This window comes from Pongo pygmaeus, chromosome 5 (assembly GCF_028885625.2).
Source record: "Pongo pygmaeus isolate AG05252 chromosome 5, NHGRI_mPonPyg2-v2.0_pri, whole genome shotgun sequence".
NCBI classification, from domain to species: domain Eukaryota; kingdom Metazoa; phylum Chordata; class Mammalia; order Primates; family Hominidae; genus Pongo; species Pongo pygmaeus.
The window spans coordinates 68,236,064-68,252,553 of NC_072378.2; the positions used below are offsets into that span (position 1 = coordinate 68,236,064).

The 16,490-nt window shown below is 31.4% G+C and overlaps 1 protein-coding gene across 2 annotated transcripts in view; it reads left to right on the top strand.

Annotated features, from left to right (window-relative positions):
- ADGRB3 (adhesion G protein-coupled receptor B3) overlaps positions 1 to 16,490 on the top strand; it is a 754,183-nt gene that overhangs the window by 292,378 nt on the left and 445,315 nt on the right. For both annotated transcript variants that reach the window (XM_054491608.2, XM_054491609.2), the window contains exons 2-3: positions 4,501 to 4,611; positions 10,552 to 10,713. In XM_054491608.2, coding sequence (XP_054347583.1) covers positions 4,501 to 4,611; positions 10,552 to 10,713 — 273 coding nt within the window. The remainder of the gene's footprint in view (positions 1 to 4,500; positions 4,612 to 10,551; positions 10,714 to 16,490) is intronic.

Genomic DNA, 16,490 nt, shown 5'->3' on the forward strand with positions numbered 1-16,490 from the left:
TTTGGTTCCTAAGACACTAATTAATAAATGTTTATTTAAAAAATAAAGCTTTGTTTCAGGACAGTGGCATTTAATTTTCAAATGAAGCAGTATTTCAATTATTTTAATAATAACCTGAATATTTATGGATAATGACCTTATTGACAGCAGGAATTTTGACCATCATAACCATACATAACTAATTTTCAAGTACTTCACAGACTATTTTATTTTTCTCCCCATTGAACTAAGCAAGTTAAAGAAATGGTTCTCGACATCCAGAAACTTGCATTTTGGAGAAACAATTCCTAATGCAAAATTTGTTTGTTTGCTAAATAAATATTGAACTTCAGTTATGTCCAAAGCAGGAGATGATTTTAAAATTCATAAGTAAAACTTCCTTTTCCTTAGAGTTTATAATCTGCTAGGAAGAGTAAGACAATCTAATAATTATAATGAAAGTCCATTTTTAATTCAAAGCCAAGAAAAATAGAAGTTAAGGAAGGCAGAGGTTGTTTATGTTTAGTTAATGAAGAGACAGTTCATGGAGGTGGTGACATTTGAATTAGGCTGTGGACACATAAACAAAAGATAACTAATGATGTGAAGTAGTATTTCCATTGCTAGACAGATTGCAGTAATGACTCTTATCTCCTAATCTATCGATGTGCTTGTATGTTTAAAAATACACATGGTAAAATAAGAAACGGATATGTGTTTGTGTTTTAACTTTTTAATGAATTCGATTTCACATTATTATGACCTTTAATTTCTAGACAAAAACTTTATAACTGATAATTGACTATCAAAAGTCAAATTTTAAGTCTATTTGTTTTTTAGTGACCTACTTACATATTCCTGGATGGGGGAAGAAATGACATAAAATTTTACTGAAGGAAATTATTTTTAAAATTTTTCTTTCATGTAACTTTGATTGTATCTGACTTCCAGAGCCTATTGCTTTTTAGCAAGAAGCTCAGTGAAAGATTGAGAAAATGTGCCTAAACATGGCTGTCATCTCTAGTCATTTGGGTTTTATACATGAACATAGTTCTTTACCCACCACTTCATTGATGACATCAACATAAAGATATAGGAAATAACCCTGTGTATTCATAAACCATGTATCATGTGTACATATATAATGTTATGCTATACATTATTTCATTTGATTTCATAACTTGCTTTCCATTGCTTTCACCAAAGCAGATCATCTTTTTATTTGGTTATGTTCTTTTTCTCGTGTAACTAATGTAATATGTTATCTTTGCGAACTAAGAATCATTTGAATATGAATCAACCACCCATGAAGAATTTATATTATTCAGAAAGTCTACTATGCTAAAAGTGTACCTCAACCCACATTCACCACATAAAATAATAGCAAAAATAATTGATTTTTCCTAAGTTTGGATGATCCAATTGGCCTAAATTTTTATTAGAAGTGAAGAAGATAATGCCATCTTGAAAGACAGCACAAATGTTTTGAAAATACCCCATTGCGAGGTATGGAGAGAACCATGACATTATCTGTTAAATCTTACTGTTAATAGCAACTCTAAAACAAAGAAGATTTTTATTTTGAAACATGGGACATAAACTTTGGCAGAAGAAACACACTTGGTTAGATAATAGTTTATATATTTCAATTACAAATTTGAATTAAGTCTAAAACAATGGATGTGGAATATTCAAAAAAATACCACCATAGTGTTGTTTTCCCATCTGAAAAAAAGAGTGAATTTTTAATGTCTTCTCTCTTATGAGGAATTTAGTTATGTCAGGACCTCATATTAATTCTCATTTTTTCAAAATAATTTTTCAGATACATTATATTGTTGTACGACAATAATCAACAATTCCAATTCAAACTTCTGATTATGTAATAAGTTTGTAATCAAGTTCATAAACTATTGAAGAATTCCTTATCGCAAATATTGTGATATGATAAACTATCAGCACTAGTATTCATATAACATTGATTATTGATAAGTAGAAATAACTATGGTGTAGGATATTGAAATTTAATTTGTAGGATATTGAAATTTAATTTGCATTACACATATTTTAAGAGATGTAAATCACATTCCAACTAACAATATAAAATGATTTACTTAAATTTGTTCTATTCTTTAAAAAATGAACACTTCAACTTGTTTTAAACTTAAGAAAGTGTTAAAAATTGAATGTGACACTTTTAAAATCATCCCAAGGCTGGCCATGGTGGCTCCTACCTGCAATCCCAACAATTTGGGAAGCAGAGGTGGGAGGATCCCTTGAGGCCAAGAGTTTGAGATCAGTCTGGGAAAGATAGTGAGACCTGCTCCAACAACAAAAACTTTAAAATTAGCTAGGCATGGTGGATGGTGCTTGTTGTCTTAGCTACTTGGGAGGCTGAGGCAAGGGAGAGGATCACTTGAGCCCAAACATTCAAGTTTACAGTGAGCTATGATTGCACTTCAGCCTGGGTGACAGACCAAGACCCACGGACATACTCAGACCTTCTGAATTTCAAGTTCATAGTCTCTATTAAAAATAAACCATTTTCCTTAGAAGAGAGATTTCAGCCTATTATCATGCTGCCACTGAGTTGAAGAATTACCTTCTACCAGAACAGGTTATACAGTTATTTACTACGTAATTAATTTGTAGGCATGAAATAATCTTTTCAGCATTTTTTGCCCGCTCAGTGCCAAAATTACCTTAGTGTGAGCATCAGAGCCCGCAGGTGACTTATGTAAACCTGTACTCTGACATAAATGCTGAAAACAATAGACATACCCGCAACTTAAAATACAAATTCAAGAGAAAATAAGGTGAAGCATACTGTTGATAAAAAATTACTACTAAACTCCGGTGCTATTTCATATCCAGAAACATTCTAATTGCATATAATATTTGAAAATATTGGATAGTCAGTCCAGATATAAAATTCCTAAATTGTTAATTTTCAAAATTGTTAAATGAGTGATTAGATACTTCTTATGGTCTGGCAAAACGTGGTTTAGACACCATATACAGCACACATAACTGAATGGAATGAAAGGATATTGGTGGTAATGGGAAATAGTGATGGGTTTTACAAGGTCAGACCCACTGACATTTTATTATTGATAAGTACAATTAGCTACAGTGTAGGATATTGCCAAATTCTAAGCAAATGAATTTTTTAAAATATACTACATAGAAGCTGTTCTTTTACATTTTCTGCCTTGGATATTTTCTCACCTGACAAAAACAAACACACATTTAGATTTCTCAGATTTCTCAGAGGATGTTCTTTTGAGTAGATTATCTGTAAAAAATTTCTGACACATCAGTCAGGTGCCATGGTTTAATTTTCATGTGAGGATTTGGTAGGACAGATGAAAATGTGTGCTAGTCTTTTCTCCTTCCATGCAAGAATTGGTAGAAATAGTGCTTACAAGATACACTGCTTAATTACACTATCTGCAGTGTCACTGGAACACACTTCACCCAGTCATCTTTGTCATGTTTAAGAGACCAGGTCTTAAGGGCCTAGTAATTGTCTTGATGTAAAAGATAGCGGCACAATTTCTTGCCCCTCAGTATTCCCTTCCCATATCTAAACTCCTGTGAGACAGAACCAACAACTATTCCATATATTAGGCTCTGATTTTAGTAAAACCACTTTTCAGTCACAGTTCAATAAGCACAGATCTCTTGCAGAATTCTAAGAATATGAATTTTTAAAAATATGTTACAAGAAGCTATTCTTTTACTCAACTAATTTTTTTCTTTCTTCCATTTGTTCCCGAATTAGTATCAGACAATTTTTTTTCTGCCTTTCTTGAAAGTTCTACTATCAAATAATCAAATAACAGAAGGCTGGAAACAATAAATTTTATAAATATAACTTTTAAAAGAGAAAATATTCTCTTACATGTGATTAGAAAAGGGGGGAGGAATTAATTGGGGCAAGGAAGGAAATAATGAAAATGACCAAGGCCACTATATTCCATGAGCCTTTGAGAATACCAAGGGCAACCTCATCTTTGGATGAAAAAACAAAAAAAAAGGTAGTCTGTTAAGTGACTGGGTTTACCTTAGAAAAGTTAAGTTACAGGACTGAGTAATCTAGTAACAAGAAAACTGCTGACAAACTTCTGGGGGTGATTGTTGTTAAGCAAAGAAGCAGATGCTACTAAGTCAGGATTCTCTCTCTAAAAAAACAACAGTTAACACTGTGGTTGTATTTTTTTCTTATGTGTTACTTCAAAACATTATCAGAAAAGAGTACAGTATCTCTGTTAAGTTGACTTAAAATGTGATGTGTCATTTTATTGACTGTTATTACTGTTTTTTGAAATCTTGTTCATGTTTATAGGTTTTCTGACATGAGTTTAGAGATATTCCAAGCAGATTAGCCTAGCAAGTTTAGAATTGTGAATTTAATAATTATCTTCTAGGTATGTATAGGAACATATTGCATGAGACAGTAATGTAATTTGTGAGAAATGTCTACACACAAGCTTTCATATACCTTTATTCTGTCTTTAGAATTTGGAATGATGGGAGATCATACAATTAAAAGTCAGCGACCTCGATCTGTTCATGAAAAAAGGGTCCCTCAGGAACAAGCTGATGCTGCTAAATTTATGGCACAAACTGGTAATACGTTAGTTACATTTTTCTATTTATTGTTGTTAATTTAATGAAACCACTGCATGTTTTCATAATCTTTTGCCGCACATTTGTCAGTTTTTGGAGCTGATATTTTTTCGAGCCATTTTTTTGTCACCAGTTAAAGTCCATAAATAAAGTAGCTGTGAATTGAAAAGTGCACAAAAATTATGTAAGAATTATTTTGCTTTCAGTATGGGACATTTAGGATTTACATAGTAGCATTTATGCTAATTAACTACTTAAAATGTATCATTAAACTTTTAAAGAAAGACAGCAAAGTTATTTCTTCAATAATTGATTGACATAAGACTTTCAAAAATTAGAACTTTAAATGAAACTCTAGACAATGAAATTTATTTTAACAATATTGAATATATTGAATTTTTTCAAGTGTGATTCTACTTGTATTAATTATTGTTAAAATGCACAGAAAATATAAACTTTTAAAAAATTTAATAATTTTTATTTGAAAAGAGTTTTGTTATATAAGCTAAATAATAAAAAGTTGAAAGTGTTAAGTAAGCTGTAACACATTCCAACTAATTAAATACCAACCTAAAATGACTTTCTACTTTATAAAATGTTAAATTCTAAATTAATTAGATTACTTTTAAAAACCTCCCTCCAAATATATCTGTAAATATTTGGAGTATGTATAATTTATGCCCATTATTTAGTTACAGAATTTGAACTAATATATGTATTCATATTTTTTCTTATCATAATAAATGGTCTAATTCCATCTGAGTACATTGCATGCAGTACATCCTTAAAAGAAAAAGTGTTTCAACTTTGTTATGTAAATTTTCAATTGTCATCTTTATTTTGGGAAATTGAAAGCTAACAGTTTTATCTATGTCTTAAAAAATTGTATACATCTCAATGTTTTGCCATTAATACAGAAGTTTCAAGTACATGACCAGTTTCCTGACGTGACATTTAGACTGATAGTGATGAAATTGCCCCAAGAAATGAATATTTCCTTCAGTTCACATGTTCTTAGGATAATATTTTTTAGAACAGTAGATCTGAATCTACAGTATAAAAATGCAAATATTGTTAATGAGTTTTGCTCTTAATAAGGGGTGAGTAGAAGATTTTGATACATTAATTGAGTTGTAAGGAGGTCAAATTTTCAGAAGAAGAAGTTTAAAATAAATTCTACAAGGATTCACTTTTAGTTTTTTTTTAGATATATATTGCAACCAAATACAGAAATGTAGAAACTTGCTTATCTGGATCCCTTTTTGTGCACTTTCTTGTTTAAGAAAATTTGATTTTTATTTTTACTATTTGTTTGAACAAGTCTAAAAGTGCATTAACAGGTTTAGGCAAATTTCCAAATTTCTAAATGTACTTCTCTCTTTTACAGGGAGCAAAAAGTCTCAACCACTGAGCAGAGATTAGAGACATTAAGTCAAGGCACACGGGCATGGGCTGACTACTCATCTTTGTCGGCACCATCTAATGGGGGCATTTCTGCAAGATTAAAAAAGGTGTATTTTATTTGTGCAAAAGAGATGGCAGGCATTGGTTTACTGAAGTTCCTAAAAATTGGAGTCAATAGGAAGTGAAATGGAAAACGATAGTTTTAAATTTCCAGTAGCGTAACATGATTAGTTTATTCGTAAATATTATGCAATTTAGCCAAAAGTTTTTGTACAAGTTTTTTTATTTGTCTGTGACATAGTTCAATTCACAGTTTTCAACCAAAACCCTTTTGGTAAATTCAAATTTCAAAGAACATTGTGTTTTCCTAGTAAGGAATTACTAATTTCAAAATGATGAATAATAAATATTTATTATTTTATTTTAACCAAATATAGTATAGACAAACATAAATACATGTATAAGACTTTAAAATTAAACTATTTCAGTACTGATGTAAAACTGGAAAACTACATTATTTTAAGTAATTTTTAAAATTTATAATTTAACAGAAGACAATTATAATGTGAAAAAGAGAAGAATATTTTTCCTTAAATATTTTCCTAGATTATACTTTCTTTAGGTGTTAAGGTAGTCTGAATAAATACAGGTAAGTGTCACACAATGAAATTTTACAAAAATTAAGCTTTACTTATAAAATTTTTCCCTGTATTTGTCTTTAAGCCAAAAAAATGACTAACATATAAATAATATAAAATTTGTTAACAGTAATTTGAGAACAAAGAATAAGGCAAAAACATACATTTAAATAATAATAAAAGACAATATATTTTTATATTAATCATGGAGAAAAAAGCAAAAGCTATCACACTTTAATATTTAAGACTTACTTCTCAAAATGAGTAACCTGGCCTCTTCAATCAATATGATCAGTAAAAGATTGTAATTAAAAGCAATCTTTCTATAGAGTGATAAAGTGAGTGTAACATTTTTTAAAAAGAGTAACATTTGATAAAGTAGCATAGTTTGGATATAAATGATGGTGCTTTAATAGCCTATCATGCAATCTTTATTTATCGTTAAGGAATATAAAATTAAATGATATCATATAAATATATATATTTAATATAGACATCTAAATTAAATGCCAATAAGATGGCTTAAGATATTCTAGTTACATTTGCTTATGCTTAAGCATCATAGTCATCAATTAATTTATAAACATGTTTAGAAAAGCAGTCTTTTATTACCGTGAGGAAAATAGCCTAAATTTGGACTATGTAGCATGTTATCTAAAATTAAACAAAATAAAATTAGGCTGGGTGCAGTGGCTCATGCCTGCAGTCCTAGCACTTTTTCATTCACAAGGCGGGTGAATTACCTGAGGTTGGGAGTTCAAGACCAGCCTGACCAACATGGTGAAACCCCGTCTCTACTAAAAATACAAAAAATTAGCTGGGTGTGGTGGCGCACACCTGTAATCTCAGCTACTTGGGAGGCTGAGGCAGGAGAATCTCTTGAATCAAGGAGGCAGAGGTTGCGGTGAGCCTAGATCACACCATTGCACTTCAGCCTGGGCTATAGAGTGAGACTTCGTCTCAATAAGGAAATAAATGAATAAATAAATAAAATTAAAAGTAAATTTCTAATTTCATGACTTTAAGATAATAGCAAAAGTTTGTATTAATATTTTGTTCATAATTTAAAATGCATTCTCACATATTATCTCACTCAATCTTCACAGATTTTGAAGTAAATATAATATTCATTTTATCGAAGACATTCAAAGAAATAAAATGACTTTCTCAAGGTCACAGAGCTATTATTCAGTAGATTTCCATCAATCACAGGTCTTCTGACTTTAATTGCAATGCTTTTCCAGTTTCCTTTTGTGTTTCATGCTAGGCTAAAGAGCTTTTAGTTCATACTATCTCCAAAGATACATATATTAAAAACAGTATACCTTGTCTTATACTTTACTATTTTAATGTCATTGAATATTTTTAACATCTTTCTTATAATGTATATTAGTTATTCTCACAATGGCCTAATGTGCTTGACTAGAATGTTCTTCATACTTTTATAAATAAGGAAGTGGCAGCATGGAAAAAAGAAGTATTTAGTGGAAATGTCACTGAAACTATAGGATTTGATTTATAAGAAGATCATTTTGATAGGTAGGCCACTATTTCACTGGCAAAATTTTAATTCAAAATCTGAAAGCCAATATGTTTTATTTATTTATTTGTCTTTATTTTTGATCAGTGAAGAGAGAGGAAAAGTGACAAGACCAATTCTGAGCATTCATTATCAAACTCTCATGATCCAGTCACCACTGCTTAGCCTGTTCGCCATCATTGCAGTATCATACATTCAGAAGCAACCCAAATGTTTAAATACTTGCACGAAAGTAATTTAAATATAGGGCTTGATCTGAATTCACTGCTCAGTTTAGTTAAATTATGTTTTTATGTCATTATGACAATGCAAGAGGAAAAGGACTGCTTTTATGGTAAAATAGAACTAATTTTATTCATAACCTTTATCATTTCACTTATAGAATCCACATTGTTCATAATTTTCTGACTTTTAATTAATAACATGCAACCATAATATTTATACCTCACTTAATCTCATCACATTTTGGAACATCATTTTAAAAAGTGTATTATATTTTCCCTAACTTCTGCCTAAATTTTCTATTGCTAAATTTACATACACATATATACATATATGTGGATTTTTTTTAACTATTATCCTTCTATTTGGTTTATAGAATAATGATTTTCAATCTTGATAGGGTATTCTTTAATGTAAAAGAACAAATTATGAAGCATGGCTTTAACTGTTATTCAAATAGTCATCCAAGGACATTTTTATGAAATTAGCAATATATAAATTTGCGAAGAAAAAAATTCTGAATTGATGAAGGGTTATCTATACATTATTTTCAAGTCACACTGATCACAACACTGAAAAGCAGTCCCATTTGATGTAATCTGTCATCCCAGTTACTATTGTCTGTGCCCTTACAATATATGTCCAGTTATAAACAGATGGTCATCTATGCCTCTTGGTGCATGATGCAGAACAATATAAGAGCAAATGCGTCATAATGGTACTACTCAAAGTGTGGTTAGTGGATCAGTGTTTGTCCGCAAACTGGCCGTTATGGTCTCTCAAAGGAATAAGCAGTTTACATCAGAATGTAAAACTAACTACTTCATCAAGCACAGGTTTTATTTCAGCTGACATTTCATTTTTAGAACAAATTTCTCACTGAGAAAATCTGTGTGTTGAATTACATTCTGGCCCAAACTCCTTCTTTCCTAGAGGACTAGTTTGTGGACCAGCTGCCTTGAGTAGCACCACAAATAATTTTCAAGTCATTTACTAACTATCTAGAAAATGATGGACAAATACATGATCATATTCTATCCTTTGAATTCTATTCCAAAGGCAAATTATAAACAGAAACATAAAATATTGTTAAAGTGCTCTTTGATCTACTAATCAGTGATACAAAGTTTTCAGAAACATTTCACCTACAAAGTTTTTCAATGACTAAATGGTTAACTTAAGTAGTTAACTGCTAGCAGCTAAATGATCCAGTGTGACTTTGGAGAAAACAACTGCAAATTTTCAAATCAGTTTTTAAAATTCATCCTGAACATGATGCCATGATAGAATTAGAAGTGTATTTCATTGGTCGTAGAAATGTTTGACTTTTGAGTCTCCTTGAGACATAATAATAGAAATTCGACATAGTTTCATTGAGATGCTAACTCCAAGAAAATTAATGAATTTAGACATTCATTAGCTTTTTAGAACTCCATTTTAAATAAATTTTAATTCCATATCAAATTAATGAAAATTATCAAGAAATTTTTCTTTATTTTGAGTTAAAAAATCACTATTCTAGATCATAGGTGAAATTGTTAGCAGAAGGATTTAAATAAATTACCACAAAATAAACAGTAATCATAGTATGAAAAAGTAGGAATTGCACTAGTAATAAACTATAAATATCAGTACTCAATACAATATAAATTAGATGCGTCCGAGCTCCCAGGTTTCCACACGATCTAGCATTAGAAAGGGTGTTATGCAATAAATGACTAAGGAGGAACACTTCAATATATTCCTGCCACCAAAGCCATAGAGTAAGCTTAGAAATATATTTTGCTTCCTTTTCCATCAAAATACAAAGTCTTAGATTAATTTGAAGAGAATCACTTCAACAATTAGTCATATTGAAAAATGCTGGTTAGTTCCTTCATAGTGTCCATGGTACAGTGTAATTTGTGAAGAGTATTTTGCTAATAAGGTTATGGCAAAACTTGGTGTTTGCATCAGCATTATATGCATTCATCTTTAAACTTCATTTTCTCTGAAATGTTTTCATGTACCTTTTGATGTATGGTCATATTTTTACATTTAAATTATTCTTGCATGTCATAATGTCAGTTTGGTATAATGCTTAATAGATGAATACTTAGGACAGTATTTCATGTTTATTTGTTGTCTTGCACGCAGGTGAATCTGGTGTGGAAGAGTGGTCCCAGTGGAGCACATGTTCAGTTACTTGTGGTCAAGGGTCGCAGGTGCGAACCAGAACTTGTGTATCACCTTACGGGACACACTGCAGCGGCCCATTAAGAGAATCAAGGGTTTGCAATAACACTGCCCTCTGTCCAGGTAGTGTTAGCAGCAACTACAACTGTGGATATTATTGAATTGTGTCATGCTACGCATTTGGAACAATTTGTTATTTTCATATGAAACGGGTATAGACATTTTGATTAGAGTAAGTGTAGTTATTATTCAACTGTAAAATTTTAAGAGGTCTGTGATTATTTCTGCTTTTAAAGCAGTCAACAAATTAGGTAAATGACTCCCCTCTTCACTGCAAATATCAGTTTCTAATCTGTGTATCTACTTCTAATAATATTTAAGGTTCAAATATCTTTTCTGTGTTTTAGATGGCGAAAATGTTCAATTGAATGCTTGAGGAAAAATGTAATCTGCCTACATATTAAAAATATAATGTATATTCATGGCTTAAGGCAGTGGTTGACATAGTCTGTCAGGCAGTCAGCAGTTTTTCTATCACTTGTCTGACCCTATCAAAGAAAAGAGTGTCCCTGACCAAATAACTTTTTGGTATTTTATTTCATTCAAGTAACTTTCATCATCAGAAGTATCCACTGCTTTGTAAACTTAAATGAAACTTAATGAAAAGAGAGAGAGAGAGATCTTTAATATTAAATGAAGCATAACAATAGCATGCCCACTTAATGTCAGATTTTCCATGTTACATCACAATGTTGTTCTTCAGTTGATGCACGCATGCATATTATAGACATTTCTCCCTCCCAGACCACAGACTATCATGTAAAAATAAGTAATAATAGGACTCTGGGCTTTGTTTCCAGAAGTTCAAAGCACATGATGTTGTGAATCTCCAGATTTATCTTTTTGTCTAACCATTTATGTGGTGGATGGGTGACTATAAACGTATTGACAGCTGCAGTTGACACTGGACTTGCATTTACAGCCTTTCCAGGGACCTCCAAAAGGGGATGGGTGTAAAGAAAGTGACTTGCACTGTGGCAGCCTTTCATCTGCTAGCTTGTGCTTAGAAGTTTCTCATTAAGTTCCATTTCTAGAGATGGCTGGCTCCACAGTTGCTAAAAGCAAGAATAGAGAGTGGGTGGCACAGAGTAAGAGCAGGAATAATGTCAGTTTTCCAGCAGAATATGCAAAGGGGATCCATTAAAAGACAGTCTGAGAGAGGTGTTAATGGGTGTAGAGTTTCAGATTTGCAAAATGAAAAAGTCTGAATATCTGTTTCACAACATTATGAATATAGGTAATACTACCAAGTTGTACACTAAAAATTGATTAGATGGTAAATTTTACATTATATGCTTTTTATCACAATAAAAAAGGACAGTGTGGAGGAAATAAAAAGTAAAGAAAGTGGTGGGCAGAAGGTGGAGGAATGATGCAATGAGGTGGGCAATCCCTTTAGAATAGAATTGGGAGGTAGCGAAGCAGTAGATGAAGTAGAATTAAAAGCTAAGCAGGGCAGAAAACTGAAACCTATGAGGAAAAGAAGGCAGAATTCACTGGAAAAGAGTAATAATTGCCACTAAGAACAAGAAAAATCAGTGAGGCTCAGTGGAAATTAAACTAGAGCAAGAAAAAAGGGTGAAGTAAAAACAAAAAAAGATTCACAAGAAAAAATGTTTAAGGAGTTTGTGAAAGGGGGAAGAAGATGAAAAAATATGATTAAAAACAGGATTCATAGAGCAGACAGATTCTAGGTACATTTGGCAACAGAAGAAAAACAAGTAGAAGTAAGGACCAGGGGATTTTATTTTATTTTATTTTTTAAACTGGCAGGTAACATGTATGCTTTTATCTTGTACAACATGATATTTTGAGGTATATATATATGTATATGTTGTGAAATGGTTAAATCTAACTAATTAACAAATATATTACTGCCTATAGTTATCATTTTTGTGCTGAGAGCATTTAACATCCACTCTGTTTACATTTTTTAAGAATACAATATATAGTCATTAACCATAGTCACCATGCGGTATAATAGATCTCTTCAATTTATTCCTCCTATCTAACTGTGATTATGTATCATTTGACCAACATGTTTTAGAAATGAAATCTTCATACCACAAGGGTAGATACTTATTTTCATTTGGGTGTGGGTAGAGTGGGTTTTCTGGGAAGAATACTTAAAGCTGCTCCCTACTTACAGTATTGAAATAAGGAGATCCAGGATCAAGTTTTCTGTCCTTGACAATGAGAAAAATGTCAGTAAAGAATTATGCTGTACTTGAAATATAATTTATCTAATCAGCATGTGTTTGAATAGCCAAGACCCTTTCAACATACAAGGATAGTATTATGGCAAATGGATCTCCAAATGTGAGTCTGAGTGGATCGAAAAGTGTTCTCAAAAATTTTCCATTCAGAGTCTACTTCCCAGCCACTAGTTATGCACATTTATAAGGATAACATATGAAAGTTGCCTTCCTTCTACCAGAGACCACTGATTGATGCCTTCACAGAGAACATCTGTGATGGGATCAGAACGCTTCTCCCACACAGAACTGCCAAACCCGCTTTTTCACTGTGTCTGATGTCCAGAAGGCTATCTAATATTCCATAATTTAATGATTTTTAATTTAAAGTTTTTCTTCCCTATTTATGCCTGAGGTTGCAATTTTTTGAATTTGAAAAATCAGATCTTGGTGATGACCTTGAGCAGTAGAATATAAATAACTCCCACATGCTTAGTGTTCCAATAATGGAACACTAGGCATAAATGACTCAAACCTTTTACCCTGACATCTACAGAACTGCATACCAATTACTAGCTCCTCTTCACCTTTATATGTATGAAGTCTTTTTCTTTCTAAATTTGATTAAATAGTACCGTTAAGAAGTTTATCTTTTAATCATTGTTTTAGTTCAGAATGTTGAAGTAAAGAAAATAAGAAAAGTTTTGTATATTTATTTTTAATTTTCCAAACATAAAGGATAATTTAGCAAACTAAAAATATAGACTAAGTGCCCCACTATAAGAAATTGGAATTTTTTCGTCTGGTTATGGTATTTGTTATGAAATATTTTGTGCTCAAATGTTTTATGTTATTATTTGTTAGGCAGGTAAATATGTACTTACTTTGCAATCTAATATATCCTGAAAATAGTGACAAAAAGTGACTTTTTAAAATGTAATGTTTTAAACAATAGAAATATCTTCCTAAAATAATAAATTCCTAAGAAGAAAATTAACTCAGAAATCAGTAACTGATTTGTCACATTTTGGACACTCAAATGTATTTAGCATTTAATTAATGAAAATGACACAATAAATGAACAAATTGAATATTAAAGTCACTTTCCACAAAATGTGTGGAGTTATAGAATTAGAGGTTATATTTATTTGTACTATAAAGTCTAATCAATAGTGTTATAAATTAGTGACCATTCATCCATATTCAAATTTCAGAAGTCTGCCTTAATTAAATTATGCAATATGTTACTTCAATATGGATCCTAAGATATTTGACCTTTAGCAGAACTTTTGCTTTGACATAGTACTCTCTTCAAAAGCCTTTATTACTCAAAGTAAAAAACAATAGACATAAACAAAGAAAATTGAGAAAAATAGAGCGCTACTTTCAATAGCACAATTTATTGCCCTTGTTGAATTTTATGGTTTATTCCAGGGCTTCTCAACCTCATTACTACTGACATTTTGACCCCAATAAGTCTTTGTTGGGGGAGTTCATCCTGTGTATTTTTTTAATGTTTAACAGCATACCTGGCCTTTACTCACTAGATGCCAGTAGCCCCCTACTTTCCCCCAAGTTGTGACAACCAAATATGTCTCTAGTCATTGCCAAATGTCACCTGGGGAGCAAAACTGCCACTGGCTGGGAGCCACTGGTGTACTCTATGTATTTTAATCCTGTAGCAGAAGTTTCTGCAGGCTAAGGAATGCTTTTGAATTTTTTTTGTTTTGTTTTGTTTTGCTAAATGTTATAGTTCTTATATTCATTTATTTCTTAAAAAATAAAACCTGGCCAGGCGCAGTGGCTCACGCCTGTCATCCCAGCACTTCTGGAGGCGGAGGCAGGAGGATCACCTGAAGCGGAGACCAGCCTGGCTAACATGGTGAAACCCCGTCTCCACTAAAAATACAAAAATTAGCCAGACGCGGTGCTGCGCGCCTGTAATCCCAGCTACTAAGGAGGCTGAGGCACAAGAATCACTTGAACCTAGGAGGCAGAGATTTCAGTGAGCCGAGATCGTGCCACTGCACTCCAGCCTGGGCGACAGAGTGAGACTCTGTCTCAAAATAAAATAAATAAAATAAAACCTTTCACTTATTTTATGTATAGCTCAATCTAAATCATGAGAAAATTTATATATGTTTATTTCAAAATATGGTTGAATATATTTTGTGTGTTGCATATTCTTCATTTCATCTCTAGTTATCACAAAAAGACATATAATAATATAGCTAATGCCTAAGCTAAGGAGGAAAACTATAAAAATGAATGAATTTCATTTAAATATATTGGTTTTATAAGATCATTTTAAATGAACTAGATCATTTACAGATTCTCATGTTTTGCTGCAAAATTAAAAAATATATAACAATTTGCCATTAAAATAAAAATGTCTAATCTTTAACATTAATCTTATGAATAGCATCTATAAACATTATGTGGTATGTGCTATAATTTTCTACTAACTCAATAGTATCTAAAATAACACTGTTAATGATTTGTATCCTTGTCAAATGAAAAAAATATCTTTTTTAAAACGATGTGAATGAGTCACGAACTTTTACCATGTAGCCATAAAGACTGTTAGAAAGTATTAAGTAACATTACTTTTCTGAAGATTCCAGTTTCATAATTTAACTAAGCCATCAAGGTTAATCAACATTTTTTGAGATTCATGGAGGAAAATATGCCAATTTAGCATCTTCCTTTTTTTCTGGGATTGTGCAATATAGAACAGTATGATTTGACAGAAAAGAAAATGAGCAGAAGCAGCAATATGAATTTTACATAGCATCATTAACTTTTTATATAGGAGGAGAAAATAGTAGGAGAAAAGGTTTTGAAAATAGGAGGAGAAAAGTTTTAAAATTGGAGGAGAAAAGGTTGTTTTAGGAGAAATATTGGTAATTTGAAATAAATGCAATAGTTTATAAAAATATTCATTTAATATGCCAAAATATATTAATGCAAGTACTTTTAAACTATTTTGCCATAATTAATCATATATACATATATGAATATTTATATATGTGGGTAGTATATGCATCTTTTATATATATATGTAGTTTTATTAGAGCTAAATATAGACTTACGCTTTTTATATATCAATGGATATAAATTGGCTTTGGTTTTCCCAAAATTTTATGGGAAAAAAGTAAAACATCATATTTTTTGTCACCCTCTTTTTTTTCCTACGTATTATTTTAAAACTATATTTCCCAACAAGGTTCTCAGAATCTTAAAGAGATTTACATTGAATATTTCTATTGGCTGTTTTTTCAATATTTAAACATCCTATCACAACTAATTTAGGCAAATAAATAACACCAATAGAAGGGGATGGGGTATCTCACAATTAAGGTATGCTATGTGTGTTTCTAAAGTAACAACTTGGTAAGCATACATATGAAAAAGATTCTAGATGTATTATATTTACTTGCATATTTCCTCTGCCACTTTTTATGAACCTATGCTTACCCTTACCAATGTTAAAGAAAAAAATGAACTTTTTTGGGGGTCATTTTCCTCTATAAATTTCTACTCTCCTTAATCATATCTGTGGGTGTCATATCGAACATCTGGCTTCTTGAACTTCTAAGAGTATAGCAAGACTAGAGGTCCAATATCAAGACAGGAGCTTTTGAA